The sequence below is a fragment of the Notechis scutatus genome, chromosome 1 (assembly GCF_049901735.1).
Source record: "Notechis scutatus isolate UNSWTSFEM ecotype Mainland chromosome 1, rNotScu1.2, whole genome shotgun sequence".
Lineage (NCBI taxonomy): Eukaryota > Metazoa > Chordata > Lepidosauria > Squamata > Elapidae > Notechis > Notechis scutatus.
In genome coordinates, this window is record NC_142009.1 from 289,922,504 (window position 1) to 289,941,054 (window position 18,551).

The 18,551-nt window shown below is 40.7% G+C and overlaps 1 protein-coding gene and 1 long non-coding RNA gene across 2 annotated transcripts; both read left to right on the top strand.

Moving 5' to 3' along the window:
* The first annotated feature begins 4,097 nt into the window (after positions 1-4,097).
* LOC148133426 (uncharacterized) lies at positions 4,098-15,025 on the top strand. The gene is made up of 3 exons (XR_015746780.1): positions 4,098-4,279; positions 7,907-8,154; positions 14,798-15,025. It is a non-coding gene; the product is annotated as an uncharacterized LOC148133426 (long non-coding RNA).
* SSTR1 (somatostatin receptor 1) lies at positions 9,918-11,924 on the top strand. Its single transcript, XM_026664476.2, has one exon. It carries the CDS (start codon positions 10,266-10,268, stop codon positions 11,385-11,387), a length of 1,122 nt encoding a protein of 373 aa, XP_026520261.2. The 5' UTR covers positions 9,918-10,265; the 3' UTR covers positions 11,388-11,924.
* Positions 15,026-18,551: the final 3,526 nt, after the last annotated feature.

Below are 18,551 nucleotides of genomic sequence, written 5' to 3' on the forward strand. Positions count from 1 at the left end.
AAGAAAGAAAGAAAGAAGGAAGGAAGGAAGGAAGGAAGGAAGGAAGGAAGGAAGGAAGGAAGGAAGGAAGGAAGGAAGGAAGGAAGGAAGGAAGGAAGGAAGGAAAGGAAGGAAAGAAGGAAGGAAGGAAGGAAAGAAAGAAAGAAAGAAAAAAAAAGAAAGAAAGAAAGAAAGAAGGAAGGAAGGAAGGAAGGAAGGAAAGAAAGAAAGAAAGAAAGAAAGAAAGAAAGAAAGAAAGAAAGAAAGAAAGAAAGAAAGAAAGAAAGAAAGAAAAGAAAAGAAGGAAGAAAGGAAGGATATAGTAAAGAAAAAGAAAATAAATGTATAAAGTGACTTCCAACCTTCATTTTAGTAACTTTTCATCTCCTCTTAATAACTAATGAGCTCTTCATCTCACGGCCCATCTCTACAAAATAAACTCATAAACCATTGTCACTTAAATCCTGATATCAACGAAGTCTATTAAGAATTGCCAGAAATAACGTCTTTATCTTAACCTTGATCACATAAATCAAATTTGTCTATGGAGATTCTCAGTCATCCTGGTCATGGTTGTCCCAAAAGTGCTTTTTCAAAAGGTAACTGACTCAAAAGTCCAGTTGCCTTTTGAAAAAGCACCTTTGGGACAATCAACATTATATTCCTTCTGTAATGTCATAAAACTTACTTTTTTTTTTTTTATTTCTTTTATACCTCCTCTCCCAAAATTCACCTAAGCTTTAACAAATCTCTTTTGTAAATTGAATATGAAAGAATTATTCAGGTCACTTTCTTAGTTCATTATTTGTAATTCCTTTTTTATTTTTAAAACCTCAACTGATGTAATGGTATATGAAAATAACCTTAAGGGGTGAAGGGGAAAGATGCTGACAAGGAAATGATTGGTTAAGAGAGGGGGGAAACACCCAATGATCAAAGGAAGAAACTAAGGAAGGGACTGCTCTAACTGATCAGGCAGTTAAAATGGGCAAAAGGAGATTTATACCTTCAGATTTGCAAAATTATGTTAATGAAGGTTTGCAATAACAGAATTAGCATCAGTGGTGGTATTCTATCGGTTCATCCTGGTTCTAGCGAACCAATAGCAGCGATGAGTAGCAGAGACCAAAGCGGTTCTCTCTGCTGCTTTGCGGTTGGGCCCACCCGGGCTCCCATACTCACCTTTCTCCGCTAAATTTGAAGTGCAGCTGCTTTGCGCAGCACAGAATAGTGTTGCGCAGCAGCTGCTGAAGCAACGGGGATTGTGCAGGCTTGCAGGAGGTGAGTTAGAACGCCTCTGCGCCTGTGCAGATGCCTCTGCACTTGCGCAAAATGCATTTTTGGCATTTTGTGTGTGCCTGCGTGCAAAGTCTGCCCACCAAGCCACGCCCACTGAACCAGTGGCAAAAATATTTGAATCCCACCGATTAGCATGTTTCCTGTCTGGTTTACCTGGGAGGGCTGAATAACTGATTTCTTTTGTGTGAAATGAAACTTCTTTTTCCATTTCATATTTGTAGCTTGTCATTTATAGATCCACTTTTGGTATCACATCGGTCTCAGTCTTTTCAGATAAAACTGGTTCCTCTTCTGCCATTTCTTTCAAAACATTTTTGATATAGTCTATCCATAGAAGCAAACATTGCTATTGACACTATAGATATGAAGCTCTGGTTCCTTTTTTCAAAAATATCCTTCGATATTTCCAATGTTAGAGTATTTTGAATCATCCTGTAGCTGTTAATCAGGTTTATGTACCCTTTATCTTTGATTAAAAGTTCCCTCTAGTGTCCAGTTTTTAAAATTGTTTATCATAGAAAAATTCAATACAAGTCAACTTTCCCACTAAAAAGATTCTTTGTAAATTCCACAGGCTTAGTTCAAATTTATCTGGACATTTAATCCATTTATAACTTTCTAAAATCAAAGGCTTTATTAGTTCTTTGTTGTTTATTTCATTTTTTAAATTCTTAAACTTATAGTGAGATTTTTCTTTAGAAAATTAAAGAGTGAAAGGCAGACTCACACTTTTTTTTTCAGACTGATCAATTGATCCAAAGGTTTCTAGTAACTGAAATGTAGTTAAGAAGTAATTTCCAAATGTGATTAGAAAAGGAAGTATACAAACATATTTTAAAGGCACCAATTGTGGTTTGAGCAAGATGGCTAATCGCTTGCCTCCTGGTGCTCAAAGCCTGCTGGAAAATCCTAGCTTGTGATCTCTTCACAAGGAGCAACACTTGTGGGCAGTCTCCCATCTGGAGAGGTTTATTTATTTTTTATTTATTTATTTGATTTGATTTGCCAATTGTTTACAAGATAATAAGTATAAGTGTATACATAGTTGTGAATACATGAAATGGGTACATATAAGAAAAATAAAAGAAGAATAAGAGAAACAATAGGACAGGGACGGTAGGCACGTTGGTGCGCTTATGCACGCCCCTACAGACCTCTTAGGAAAGGGGTGAGGTCAATAGTAGACAGTCTAAGGTTAAAGTTTTTGGGGTTTGGGAAGAAACTACAGAGTCGGGTAGAGTATTCCAGACATTGACCACTCTATTGCTGAAGTCGTATTTCCTGCAATCAAGTTTGGTGCGGTTAACTTTGAGTTTGTATCTATTGTGTGCTCTTGTGTTGTTATGGTTGAAGCTGAAGTATTCATTGACAGGTAGGACATTGCAATGTATGATTTTATATACCATGCTTAAATCAGACCGAAGACGGCGTAATTCAAGGTTTTCTAGTTCTAGAATTTCAAGTCTGGTGGCATAAGGTATTCTACAACGAGTAGAGGAGTGGAGAACTCTTCTTGTGAAATATTTCTGGACTTTCTCAATTGTGCTAATATCAGATACGTAATGTGGATTCCAGACTGATGAACTGTATTCGAGTATTGGTCTAGCAAATGTTTTGTATGCTCTGGTTAGTAGTGTGATATTACCAGAGAAAAAGCTATGTAGTTACAGTGGGCTCTAGCACTTAGATCATTAGAGGTGAGTATTCCAAGGTCCTTTACAGAGCTTGGGTCATCAACAAGATCTTGACTATTCAGCTTGTATTTTATTTTCTGATTTTTTTTGCCAATATGTAAGACAGAGCATTTATTTGTTGAGATTTGAAGTTGCCATTTGTTTGACCATTCTGATACATAGTCAAGATCTTTTTGTAGGGTAGCAGTATTGTCTGTGGTAAGGTTCAAAGAGCGGCCGGTCTACTCATCACTCTTTGTTCTTCACCGCAGTTCTTGGCTCTGATTTGCAGAGTCATCTCAGTCCGCCATATGTTTCTCAGGAATTGCAGGACTTGGTGCTGATCTGGCAGCAGCTCCAGCTCTGATCGGTTGCAATCTCTAACCCACCCTTCCTCCTCCACTGACTGGTCACTATTCTGTGCAACCATTTCATCCTGGGTTGCTGGGTTTGCTGGGCTGCTAGGTTGTCCACTGGTCAGCAGCCATCATTTTTTAAATATAATCTTGTAATTCATCAGTCTGTTCAATCAATGAACTTTTATCACCCCATGTTTTCTCCATTGCCTCTAGATGCTCATTATTTCATTCAATCTTTACATCTTGTAGGGTATGATTTCCATTTCTGCCCCTTGCTGTCTCACACCTTATACACACACATGCATGCACACACATGCAGAGAGAGGGGAGAGGGGGAGGGAGGGAGAGAAAGGGGGGGAGAGAGAAGCACACTTTATAAATAAAATGTTCCTTTTATTCTTTAAAATTGATGGATGTGACCCAATAAATATTGAAGCAGTTCATTATATATGGCTAGTATACTATATGGTATGCATATTGCTTTACTATTTATGAAGATAGAGTGTCTGTTGGATTGATTGTTAATCTAGTGGAACTGTTGGGGATTGGTGGGTATATAAAATATGTATTTCTAGTTGTTGTACTAGTTGTTCTAATAAATAGTATAATTATGGTTGCTCTTTGATGTATGCTTACCTTGAGTTAAGAGAGGTTTTTTTAAGTAAATATATTTAAGATAGTGTTGTTGACACGGAATTATACAGTTTTCCCTGCTACAGTGTTTGCTTAGTCCACAAAAGAATGAAACTAGAGGCCAACCTTCTCCCCTGTTGCAACATTGGAACCATTGGGGGTGGGGTGAGGTCTGTAGTATAAAAGAATATCATCTGGGAAGAGATATTAATGTGTGCAAACATCTGGAAAGCAGAGGAAAGGCAGGGTGACCCCTAAAAGAAATGGCAAATATGGGAAGACCAACCAGCACAGGGTCCAGTCAATGAGGCTTGCCTACCTGCCTAGATGAGAAGGGTAAGAAGCAGGGGAATCAGTGGTGGGATTCAAATTTTTTTACTACCGGTTCTGTGGGCGTGGCTTGGTGGGCGTGGCAGGGGAAGGATACCGTGCATAAGCGCACCATCGTGCCTACCGTCCCTGTCCTATTGTTTCTTTTATTTTTCTTATATGTATCCATTTCATGTATTCATAACTATGTTTATACTTCTACCTATTATCTTGTAAGCGATTGACAAATCAAATAAATAAACAAACAAACAAACAAACAAACAAACAAATAAATAAATAAATAAATAACAATCTCCAGTCAGAGATGGTATTTGGTGATTCTCTGAACTATTCAAAATTTCCGCTACTGGTTCTCCAGAACTGGTCAGAACCTGCCGAGTACCACCTCTGGGGGGGAATGACTAATCAACTCTTGCAATGGTAGAGTCCAGGCTGAGCACCATCCCAATGGGATTTCTGAAGTGGGCTCAAGAAATAACTGGGAGCAGCGCAGGAAACCAGCAGTTTAGGCTGCAGTGTGGAATTGCCCTTAGCCTGCATCTCCTATGTTTTAATCCACCTTACCTTGCATAGCTTTCTGTATGCATAGTATGGCTGTGGCCAATTAGGCAATCACCACCTAAATCTTAAAATCTGGTGGCACTCGGACAAATTTTGAAGATACTAAGACTTCCTCCTTGCCCCAGGCTCCTAAGGGAACTCTCCTTTTTTAAGGTGCGCTCGTGGGATCAACAGCTGTCTGTGCCAGCTAAACTCCAACTCTTTTAGCATCTCTATTTTCTTGCAATCTAACCCTCACATCATTTACATGTGACAGGATCTTCATCTGCATTCCCAATATATTTGTATCTTGAAAATGTTAGACGTTTTTTTTTTATATCTTTTATAGTAGCAATTTAATGTAACATGTAGCATTGCAATGGTGTTCAGATACGACATTTTGATGACAAATGTGCATTTCTGTTGCAAGAGAACATTCCTAAGTGCCAATCTTCTCACTGTCATAATCTGCATGTTCAGAAATACCCCTTCAGAAACAATTACCATAATCATATAAAACTGGAAGATCCGGAAAACATGGTACTCTGACAACAAACTAGAAGGCAGTAAAACAAAAGTTAATTGTTAAACTATTTAATGTATGTTTCATTTATTCAGACAGCTGCTCCTTTATAGTATTCTCCATTCTTACTTTTAATTTCTCAGAAACTAAGGTTCTCCTGGACTTTCTGCAAAGTTAGAAGATAGCTTTTCTCCAGGTTTGCCCTTGATTGTGTGATTTTAGAGGTTTGTAAGTTACATATCCAAAATTTCTTTCCGGACAGAGGAGGAGGAGGAGGAGGAGGAGGAGGAGGAGGAGGAGGAGGAGGAGGAGGAGGAGGAGGAGGAGGAGGAGGAGGAGGAGGAGGAGGAGGATTCCTTTAGGAAATGATTAGGCACTAAAGTGGACTTTACTGGCTTCTAAGTTGTTTTAAACTAATGATCTGTTAATATAGAGAAATATTTCTGCTATATAAGAAGAAAAACAACAGGTCTATTAGTATAAACAGAAGACTCCACAAAATACACAGAAAGTCCAGCAAAACTGAAGGTAGAATGGTCTAGGTCCATGATGGTGAACCTATGGCATGCATGCCAATGGTGGCACATAGAGCCCTCTCTGTGGGCACGTGAGCTGTCCCCAACTCAGCTCCGCCATGCATGAGCACATGCCTCCTGCTGACCTGCTGATCTTCAGGTCTCTGCCACACATGCATAGGGGGCCGGCACATGTGTGGGGGGGCACATACACGGGAATGCACGTGAATTGCATTTTGGGGGTGCACATGCACTTTGGGCACTCAGTGCCAAAAAGGCTGGTCTAGGTCATCTGGAATTTTGATAGCATTTTCTAGCATCTGATTTTACAGTATGATTATCGTCACTGCTTTCCATACGTGTAATGTTATACAAACAGGCTTTGATAAAGAAGGAAACAGCAACATTGTTTCTTGCTTCAGTAGGATGCATCATGGGTTCTGAATATCATCAAGGTCAGTTCATTTATAATTTTTAATTTAGTAATAATTTGTTTAAAATATATCACTTGCGCATAGCACTTATTAAATTATCTCCTTTTGACCTGATTGAAAGTTAATGTTAATTATGATTAACTTGAGCAGAGTAGATCTAATTAATTAAATAATATTAAATTACTAACTAACGTTTGAGAGATACAGCAGGAATAATAATAGCCCTATTCTTATTTTTGCTTTCTCTCAAGTGTATGCATCAGGAAAACTGAAATGCACATTAAAAGAGATTGAGGAACATACTTGACCAGATTTTTTCATATTTCAAAAGTATAAATTTGGGCTTAACACTTGCATACACAATCCTTCCATATCATACGGGGTTCATAAACTGCAAGTAGTCATAATAGAAGCATAATTTGAAAAAATAATCCAAGAAAAGAAAAGCATTGATAATGCACAGGGGTGGGATTCAACCAGTGTTACTGTGCTGTCTCTTATTTTCTGGCTGAATATAGAGACAGTTAAACTCTACAAAGGCTTCCATACAAAGTTTCTTTATTGGATTTTATTAGGCATCCTCAAGGTATAACTCACAGTTATGTTGAGATTCGTCTAATGTCCAATCTTTGCATAGTCATCTTCATAGTGTGAAAAGATGGTTATCTTTATCCCATAACAATACAGCAAAGGGAAAGACTCCAGCACAATGCTGGGGTCCAAGCAAGAATGACTGAAACTCCTCCCAACCCAACTAGAGGTCACTTCAGTGACCAATCAGGATTACAGATATGACCACATGACATGAACTACATCTCCCATGAGGCATTAACTACATTTCCCATGAAGCATTCCCTTAAGGGGACAGCTCCCATTCCCAACTAACTATATACTGTTTAACCAGCACAGTTACTATCGGTTCGGTGATTACGTTTTGCGTTTCATACGTTATGTATGAAAACCTGTAGCAATGTAACAGTATTTTTCAGGCAATTTGCTGGTTTTGTGAAGATGCCAGTTTAAGTTTTATACAGTGGGGAGGAAAGCCCACTTCATATCATGCAGAGTCACAGGAAACCGTTCAAAGGAGTCCACTTTTCCTTCCAGAACTAACAGGATCTAGTACACATCCTTAGCAAAAACCTGGCTCTTTTTGTCGTGCACAATTATTTTCTTAATCAAGTATCATATCTGGGAGTTCTTCTTTATTCTAGAGCATAAACTGAGATTTGACACCCCAAAACAGTCAACTACCTCATAGCTGGAAAATATTCATTTTCTCATCTAGCTTCATCCAAGCAAACAATCTTCCCTTTGTTAAGAATCTTTTTTTAAAAAATTTCTATTTGGGAAAAAACATCCAGTTGTTGTTTTTTTAAAAAAGAAACATTTTACGTGTCAATTATCTCCGATGGAGACCTGTAACATTCTCTTATATTGCGGCTGTGTGGAAGGGATAGTTAAAATTCCAAGCAATTATCCCCTTTTGCAATTCCCAAGGAGACAATATCATTCTTTTTCATACTGTGTTACTGCTGGGTAGTATGGAAGCATCTTTCATGGTTGAGGCAACAATTAAAGGCATCTGTATCTCATGAATTTCTCTCCTGCTTCTTTCCAGGTCTTAATTCTTAGAACTGCAATGACCAAAGTATAAGGAAAAGAGAAGCTGTTTTCACAAGATGGTTATCCAGGAATTATAAACTTAGCATCTGCATTCTGTAGCAGCGCATCCCTTCTGGAATGAGGTCCCCCCCCCCCCCAAGATCTGGGTGATCCTCACTCTGTTGTTGTTCAGAAGAGTGGCAAAGACCTGACTCTTCACCCAAGCAAGAGAGAGTGAGACCCCCTCATTCCATTCCATTTGATGTATAGTGCTTGTCATGTTTTATCTTCTAAAGATGTCATTGCAATTTCTTCATTTGATTGATGTGAGCTAACCACAGGCATGCAATCATTATTATTATTGTTTACACAATATTTATTTATTTTAAAACATTTACATATCCACCCATCTGATAAGAAACTCTGAGCAGCTCCCAATATTTGAAGCCTCCTTGAATTTAACCTTGGTTTGGGTTTGTTTGTGTATGTACATCATAGGATGTGCTGTAAACCCAGTGCATTTTGTTAATGTATTGCTCGGTCTACTGCGTGAACCCAGAAAACAGATTACTGAAGTAACCAGTAATTATGTGCTGAGAAAAGGCGGTTGTGTCCAAAGGAAAGGTATAAGGACGGATAGATTTTATTTTCTGTTGCCTTTTCTTGTTTACTCATTTGCTCTCAACACCCAGAAGGAAAGAAAGGGCAGTCAGTTGAACAGAAATGTCAACAACAACATGCTCGGAAATGCTTAACACAGTTGGCCCCCTCCAAATCACCACCACCATGTGATAGTCTAAGCCAGAGGTGTCCAACCTTGGCAACTTTAAGACTTGTGGACTTCAACTCGCAGAATTCTCCAGCCAGCATAACAAGTTTGGAGACCTCTGTTCTATTACATAATAGACCCCTGGTCTAAGCCAACGAACAGATACCATCTGCAGTTCTGGGAGTAGCACAACATTCTCAGTAAGATTGGGCTCCCTGGTGGCAGAGAGATTGAACGAGGGAGGGGGAGAGGGAGGGGGAGAGAGGGAGGGAGTAGGGAAGGAGGGAGGGGAGGGAGGGGAAGAGGGGGGAAGGAGGGAGGGAGGGAGAGAGAAGGAATTGTGGTGACACACAATGAAGATGGGTCCTGCTGGGTCCAGTTCCAAAGAGAAAATGTACACAGAAGAAAGGGCAGAAAATGAAGCTGATCCTCATAGTTGCAGTTCAGGCAAGCTTAGGACTTTTAATAAAGGCTTCTTTTGATAGTTGCCCAAATGTTTTCATCCTGCCCAGCCGAAAAGAAAGCAGAGTCCCACTTTGAAAGCACATGGCTGGCCAAGGTCATGCTAAAACCAAGACCATCCTTGCTGGGACAGAGGTGAAGTAGCCAGGAGGGCGATATTGGCGTTACCCAAGAGTATGAGGACACAGCAACCGGTGAGATGGACCCAAAGGGACATGGGGACAGGAAGGCAAGAAAGAGGCAGGGTGGCAGGTTTGGGTAAGTCAGCCTTGGGAAGCTGCATTAAAAGCAAGCTTCTGCCCTCCTGGCCTTCCCAAAAGCACTGAAGGTCTGGCTTTTCACCCAAGCGCCGGGACAGGGTGAAGATTTTAGAGGCCATGGCTTATGAAAGGTTTAACTTTAGTATTCAGGATTTTAACATTTCACAGCTGTATGTATTCTTCGTTTTCTTATTGATGTTGTTTTCATGGTTGATTGGAGCCGGCCAGAGCTCGATAGAAGCGTTTTGAATAAACAAACAAACCAAAAGTTCCGAAGAGGGGGGGGGGGAAACACGCCCTCCTCCGGGCTCCCACTCGGCTTTTGGCTCTCTCGCCAGAAGCGGGACGAACTGCCCCCCACCCCCCCGCCCCAGGGAGTCTATTAGCACTTGTTGGCTTGGCTCTCTCAACGCGGCGGCGGCGGGCTCTGTCTGAGCAGGGAAAGTCTTCTCTTGCCGGAGCAGATTGGCGGGAAGCGGGGAGGGAGGGGAGGGAGGGGGAGGCGGAGGGGCGCCCTCCCGCCTTGTCCTCCTCCCACCTCTTTTCTCCCCCTCGCTCTTCGTAGGTGCTGACGCGCCGCTCGCCTCCTATTAATCATCCCTGCGAGCCGACGAGCTGCAACTAATGCCAGTTGGGCTGGAGGCGGCGCGCAGCTCCGTCCTGTTTTTTTCCCCCCCCGCTCTCCCTGCGCCCGCGCCTGGCCCGGGGCTGTCAGAGCAAAGGACGGCGGCGCTCGCCGTCAGGCTGTGCCCTGAGGAGAGAGGATGTTGAGCTGCCGCCGGGTTGCCCGGGCACCCCTCGCGCCTCTCCCGCCGCCCTGAGCTCGGGCCGACGGGGCGGAGGATGGCCCCTGCGCCAGGCTGGTGGCGGGCGCTGTTGGAGGCATGGACTCGGCAGCGGCTGGCAGGAACTCCTCCGGCCCCACTGGCCCCAACGGCACGGTGAGCGGCGGCGGCGGGGGCGGCAGCGGGGGCGGCGAGTCGCCGGGCAGCGGCAGCGCCATCCTCATCTCCTTCATCTACTCCGTGGTGTGCCTGGTGGGTCTGTGCGGTAACTCCATGGTCATCTACGTGATCCTGCGCTACGCCAAGATGAAGACGGCCACCAACATCTACATCCTCAACCTGGCCATTGCGGACGAGCTGCTGATGCTGAGCGTGCCTTTCCTGGTCACCTCCACGCTCCTCCACCACTGGCCCTTCGGGTCGCTGCTCTGCCGCCTGGTGCTCAGCGTGGACGCGGTCAACATGTTCACCAGCATCTACTGCCTGACCGTGCTCAGCGTGGACCGCTACATCGCGGTGGTGCACCCCATCAAGGCGTCGCGCTACCGACGGCCCACGGTGGCCAAGATGGTGAACCTGGCCGTCTGGGGGCTGGCCCTCGTCATCATTCTGCCCATCCTCATCTTCTCCCGGACCAAGGCCAACACGGACGGCACGGTGGCCTGCAACATGATGATGCCCGAGCCTAAGCAGAAGTGGCTGGTGGTCTTCGTCGTCTACACTTTCCTCATGGGCTTCCTCTTCCCCGTGGTGGCCATCAGCCTCTGCTACATCCTCATCATTGCCAAGATGCGGGTGGTGGCGCTCAAGGCCGGCTGGCAGCAGCGCAAGCGCTCCGAGCGGAAGATCACGCTCATGGTCCTCATGGTGGTCACCGTCTTCGTCATCTGCTGGATGCCTTTCTACGTCGTGCAGTTGGTCAACCTCTTCGTCGAGCCCGACGACGCCACCATCAGCCAGCTTTCCGTCATCCTGGGCTACGCCAACAGTTGCGCCAACCCCATCCTCTACGGCTTCCTCTCGGACAACTTCAAGCGCTCCTTCCAGAGGCTCCTGTGCCTTCGCTGGATGGACAACGCCGCCGAGGAGCCGGTCGACTACTACGCCACCGCCCTCAAGAGCAGGGCCTACAGCGTGGAGGACTTTCCCGCCGACAACTTCGGAGAGTCGGGCAGCGTCTACCGCAACGGGACTTGCACCTCCAGGATTACAACCCTCTGAGGGCAGCTTTCTGACTCTCCCCGGCCGGGCCGAGCGGAGTAGAAGGGAGCGGGGAGGGGGGAGAGATTGGGCCAAGAGAAAGCAGGGGAGGGGGGGGGCAAGGAGAGGGGGCGACAGCGGCCCCGAGAGACAGACGGCTCTCCCTTTGACCCCCTTCAGCTTCTAAGCAGGTCCGCTCGGCTGGACGCTCCTTCCTTCCTTGTCAAGGGATGAGATCTTGGACAGCCTGGCCGGTTCTCCCACCTTTTCCCCGCTTACCTACGCTCCGGAGCCTTGAGTCTAGTCCCGGGCCCGCGAGTCTGCTCTTCTTTATCGGCAAAGGCTTTATCGTCTGGGCTTGGCATCAAGCTGAGGACCACTGGATCGGTCCCGCGTGAAAAGTTGGCTGAGCGTTGCTGGAAGGTTTTTGCTCCTGGCTTCCGCAAAGAAACCAAGCCAAATCAGGACCTAGGTTGCCTTTATGTGTTTCGGCAGCATAAAGAGATGCTGGGGATGGGCTCAAAACATACCCCTATAAAGCTCTTGGGTATTCCTGATGGTAGCGGTGTGTGTGCTGTGTGTGTTGTTTCAGAAGTTGGGACTGGGACTCACTCTCGATAAGCTCACGCGGTATACTCAGTGGTTCGCCTGAGCCAACCAGCAGTATTAAAAACATACAAGCTTAGCTTTACAACGAGCCTTGTTTCTAAATCATTCCACAATTCATCAATATATATTGGGGGGAATAATTCCCGATTTGCCAGAAGGCTTGCAAAAATCCTTCTTGCCCTTTCCAAGAACTTTCCCCAGGAGGAAGCAAATGATCCTGAGGCAATACAAAATATTAGATCTGCTTGGCAGCCCCAGGAGAAAGCTAACTATTCCATCAGCTTAATAGAAACGAATAATCTCTCTTTTCCCTCTGGGTCCCTGCTGCGGGACCAATTTCTGTTCTCTGGCTTTGAGGAAGCCTGGTGATCCATCTGGAAAGGTAAAGGAAACCAGTCCAGTAGAAAGCAAGCAGGGTTTTGTTATCTCAAAGCAGCAGCTGGCTGTTGATAAGGAAGAAAGCCCCAGCCAGCCACTCTTTCCCAGATGATTGTCAAGATCTGAACTCCCAGCCGTGTTTGGTTTGGCAGTTTGAATCAAAGGAAGGGAAGAAACAGCACAGTTACAGTCCTGGGCTGGTATTTGTTACAAACCACAAACAGAGAGAAATAAGGGACAGTAAGAAGAAAAGAACAGTTTGTGAATGGGAGGCAGAGGAGGGGTGGTTTTTTTTAAAGCCTTCTTTGAGAGGTCAAGATTACTTCAGCAGTTCTCAAAGTACTCACCAATGGTTACCTCAGAAAAAAATATATCTAGCTTTAGAGGAATAATTATTATTATTATGGCTTGAAAAGTTCAGTCAAAAGTACCCTTCTAACTGTTCAAAAGCAGTTCAAAATGAGAAGAAGAAGAAAAACAATGTAGCCAAATTCAACATTATTTATTTATTTACTTATTTACACAACTTTTACACTGTTGAATCAATCCACTCCAGATGATTATCAATAATGCGTCTTGCTAGATCTGGCCCAACATCATTGAGATCAGCACTTATGTCTTAAGTTTCAAAATCAACCAAGGAAAAGTCATAGGAGATGCAAAGCATTGATTTAATATATGTTATGCTCTTTTAATTGGACCTCAGATTCAATAACCAGAAGGTCTGCAACCTTTGTTCTCTTCTAGAAAGCATAAATCCTATGGGAGACCTCGAGGGCTTCCCATTGTAATCATAATATATAGTGCCAACAGTGGAGTTCTAGGCCTGGTTTGCTTTGAGACATATTCTTTGTTATGGTTTTTATTTATTATTTGACTGTAATAAAGATTCAATTTGATTCGAGTATATTCAGACCCTTTAGAATTAGGATACATATTTCTCATAACTGATGGAGACTAAAAAAAAAAAGAGTTCAAGAACAATGAAACAGTTAAATGATTAGTTTAGTACAAATGGCCTCATCTGACCAAATATTTTCTCTATAAAACAGCCAGGAACAGATCCAAAAAAAGAAATAAATAAAAACAAGGTGCTGGAGTAGGACTTGGGGAAGATCTAGACCATCCTCTTTTTCTCACTTCTACCCAGATGAAATGTATTCTTCATTTAATTTATAATAGGTACGCTTGTTTAAATATTTTGCTGTGTGTTACATTTCTTGGGAGCCAGTTTTCAAATGTAAAATAAATAATTTTTCTTTTTATATTTCTAATTCTATGTAGTTTCTATGTTGTGGAGACAATTCTCTATAAAACAGTCCTTAAAAATAGATTTTGGGGGTATATAAATTCATGATGCTTATATCTGTTTAAAGCACTTTCTTTGGTCAAAGAATGTCTGTAGTTTGGGAAGAAAGTCCTTTTGTTCTTGTATTTTGTCTCCTGTCCTATACTGTTATTGTATATGTTTTGGAAAAAATTTTTTATAAAGAATAATAATGACTAATATACAACTCTTAATACCCTTTGCTTTAGATTTATCATAAGTAGTTTTATAAAAAATAAAATAAAAATTAATGCCCAAATAAAAAACAGATGTGAAATAGAAATCCTAATATTCCAAATCTTTTCCATTTAATTAACAGAAGGATCTGAGATAAGAACTGAGATAAAAATAGATACATATTTGCTTGAAAATATGTATTCATAAAGTACAGATCATTTTGGAGTAAATACATTCAAACTACAATCCTGATTCCCTAATACCTATTAAAAATAAGAGTATATTTTCTTGTATGATGGTGTTAGTAAACATTACAAGTTTTAAAGCAAGATGAGTTGAGAAAACATAATCGTATACTCAACTTTATTTATCTTATTTACAATCCAATTTCCATGATAAATTCTTATCAACTTTATTCTGATAATTTGCAGAGGTTATGACAATTTCTTGAACTTTAACTGCACTGCATTTTTCTCAGTGAAATTTGATTTGTGCTTCCAGTTTAATCAGAAAAAAAGTGAAATTAAGAACTAAAACTAGAAGACAAAAATAAGCCTAAATGCATTTTAGTCTCTTCAAATAGGCTGAACACTGTTTGGACAACTTTTATTACATTGTTTGACAAAGCTATCTGAAAAAGTAAATTTACAAAGCTGGGAAAAACTCTGAAAACAATTATTCATAATCTGTGGAATTAAAGGAAAAATCCAATCTTATGTATGTCTACTCAGAAATAACTCACTGGTGGTCACAGGATTTATTTTCCATAAAGGATGTGCAGGATTGCAGCCTCACAAATGTCAAAAAATTAATCATTACTATTTATTATAAGAGTTACCAAAATGCAAGATTTTGAATCATGCTTTTAGCCTGTATTTTGGAGTATTAATTTGATATGCATTTTAATTTATTTACTAATTGCATCTTTCCTTTTTTTCAGGGCTCCCTTTCCATGTAAATTTTAACCTGTCACTGAAATGAAAAGCATCAAATTGTTTAGGGCAGAAACACTACTGCACCGATTTATAATATTGTTTTATAATATTAGAACAGCATTTCAACTTTAGTTCACTTATTTCCTTAAGAGAGTATCTATCCAGTACTCTTATGTTGTGACCTTCCTCCAGCAATGCTGTAATTCAGTGTTAGCTTAATAAATAGATGTCTTTAACACTTATTTGTAATCCATGTTTTATTGTTCCTCTGCAATTGCTTGCCTGATTTTGATCTTTAAAGGACATTGAAAAAGCATATAATTGCACATAGCCCTGACATTGGTTGAGATAAAAAACAAAGATTTGCTTGTTCTTTTGTCTTCATGCAAAGACATGTTGACAAGTGGGTGTTTTGAATTTCATTGTGGATTAAAACCAACATTTTATCCAAAATGTGCAAGATGCATCTGAACCAGAAGGAATATATAAACTGAACTATCAATATTGAATTAAAAGATGGCAGATCATGACTCATCAGGTATGGGCAAGTGAAAGCCATTATTGAATTCCTATCTCTGCAGTGAAAAACTAACATCTCTAAAGATAAAACAATACAAGTGGGATATTGTGGCAGTAAAATTGGAAACACTTATTAGGATTGTGGACTCCTTTTGAGAAATTGTAACAGAAGGAAAACATAAAGGCAATTGAAATATGTGCCAAATTTCACAAAATATTTTTTCTTGGGAATAGGCAGTGTAACATGTTCTTAGCACAGTAACATCTCCACAGTTGGTTTTCCAATTTTTCTTTTATATGTTTTGTTGAAAACAATGTCTTGAAAGTCCATTTAGCTAAGAGTAAAACAATATCTTGTAGTCTCATCTGCCATTTATAAAGTCCATTGAGAGAAGCAGCTCTGAAGCCTGAACCATACTTCTAATGTGAACATATTGTGCATTCAACATTTAATGGATACAGTATTGCTTACAAAAAGTGTGAAGATTACATTGCCCTACATTTTACACAGATTAAAAAAATAGGCCATTAACAATGAAAGAATAGTCAGTTTTTTGCCATGTGCATGTTTTCATAAAAAGCTTAATACTGACTCACTTTGTTCAGTGCAATTGTTGACATCATAAAAGCAAGTAGGTTTTAATGAGAAATGTAAATGATTACATTAGTTACAAATCTTATATAAAATGTGCTGTTCCAACAAAACAATTGCCTGGCTATTGCTTAACAGCTGTTATACAATAGCACAATACCACTAAGTGCTATATTTGCACTATCTGCCAAAACACCAGTTAGATCATTTGAGATTTGAGGTGGAAATTTATCTATTGAACAATGTTGCAGCATTTTTCCAAATGTTTCCGACAGTTAAAAACAAAGTGTTATTAATTATAGGAGAGAATATATAAAATAAGTTCTACCGTAACAATCATTGTGAGAAGGAAAAATGTGTTGATTTTGCATGTATGCACATGTGCAATGCATCACAATATCATGCTTGCCATTTTTGGTTCCCTCAGGCAGACATCCAGAATGAAGAACTCTAACCCATATATTCTACTATTAATCTTGTTATTTTTTCAAACAAAAATCTGAATTAAAAAAAGAGTTTTAATGGCTTTTTACTGAATGTAAATACAAAGAGAAAGAAAAATAAGCAATGGTCAAAATTATAAAGGTAAGAAAAACATGGGGAGGAGAGAAAATTAAGGGAAAAAATCCAAGGTATGTATAAATGAGTACATGTACATATAGAATTATATACATCAATTACTGGTAGCTGTATTTCACTAGAATCATCCATAGTTTATCAATGTTAATGATGGAATAATTAGTTTATACAATAAATAGTTGTATAAATAGGTCAGTGTTAGAGATTTCTCTGAGTCCTCAGATTCAGAAGCTGAACAGTTTGACCAGCATAAAACTGAGCACACTCAAAGGGAGTTAACCAAAGGGAGGGCTCCTCAGTTGTAGGCTGAGTCAGCATATCCAGATCCTGAGTTAACCAAGGCCCTGAGCTATCCAAGGTCCTGAAACTGGCAGCAACAGAGAGCAAAGGAAACCAACCAGAGAGGAAGAATTGTGGATCAACAAAATAATCCAGCAGGGAATAAGGGCCATATAAAGAAAATTGCAGCCGGATTGGCTCTTTGTGGCACTCAATATTCCCCTGTTCCCTCAATCCCTGGACCAGAGCCCTAATGGTGCCTTTAATTTTCTGCTAAAGACACAAAAGTATGTAACTCAATGTGAAGTATTACATTGTTATGATTCTTGCCTAATGTCAACACAAAAAGTTCATGCATACATGAATTCCTTATATGTATTTTACCATAAGTTAAATATTTTTTGAAGGTTTTGGTGATAATGACACTTTTAGAATAAATTGTTCCTGTAGCAGAAAAACTGAAATACCAAGTAGTCATTGATTTGTATTCTCCAGAGAATAATAACATGACCCAATTCCAACATCCATTTCTAATAGAGTCAAGCTTCATGAGATTTTACCACATCCATTTAATATATAAAATATTCATAATGACAGTTAATATACCATTCATGTCAAATCATTTTGTACATTTCTGTGCTGTCTAGTTTGTCTTTCCAAAGATATATATTTATGAATTGCAATGTGCTTTAGGGAAATAAAAAGTGTCTGTTTTAATCATGGAACCAATTAAAAGTCAATGGGAGATTGAGCGGCATAAACTTGGCAATGTTCATGGGCAAGTGATATAATAAAGTGGCATGCAGATTTGGGAATAACTCTGCAGCCCGCCTCAAATCAATAGTATGGTCAAACGCATTCTTCTTGTCACCTTGATAAGTTTATTTTGCCTATTCCCTAACAGGGAATTGCTGAAAGAACCAAAGTATTATTCAGAACCAAACTCCAAATATGGCTGAAGGTGCAAAATATTAAGCAGTTTGGAGAAACATATCACTTAATTGGGTTTTTTTATACCTGTATGATATTTTATGTCCCAACCCATTGCAGGGAATTATTTAAATCTGCATGCAAAACATGTACATTGTAGATGGTATTATGTAATAGAACAGAGGTCTCCAAACTTGCTATGCTGGCTGGAGAATTCTGGGAGTTGAAGTCCACAAGTCTTAAAGTTGCCAAGTTTGGGGACCCCTGTAATAGAACATGAATCTCATGTGACAGATTACACTGAGAATGATTTAATGGTTCCACTTTTTCATCTTGGCTACTTCTATTACGATGGGCAATTGTTCTTCTCACCCTGTGCTAGAGCCTCCATTCAATTCTTCTTTGCTGATTCTCAGAGTTTTGGTGGATAAGGTCGTCATTGGGAAAATCGAAGAATCAACATTCCAACTACTGCCGTCCTTCATTTCTTATTGTAAGTCAGAGAGACCAGACCAATGACTCAGGCCAGAAAAGAAAAGCTAGTTGTACAATCATCTCTGAAAAATGAAACGGATGGTAAAAAGGCCTATTACATTTTGCAACATGGCACACTGACAGAACTTACAAGAGCGGAGGTGAGTCAGGAGTCCTTCAAATGTAAAGCCACTCTGCTTAGAAGCTCCAGAGAAAATGCTGCAAAAAGACCCTTGTTGGAGCAGGAGCTTAGCTGATTGTTACCTTTCAATGTCTGCACAAGCGGGCAGATATCATAAGGTCATAGAGTAGTTGCACCATTCTCAGATTGCACAACCTCCCATGTTTTTGCATAGATTTGTTGTGGATTTGCAACAAGATGTAAA

Coding starts and splice junctions, on each gene's coding strand:
- SSTR1 (XM_026664476.2), top strand. CDS start 10,266: ATGGACTCGGCAGCGGCTGGCAGGAACTCCTCCGGCCCCACTGGCCCC.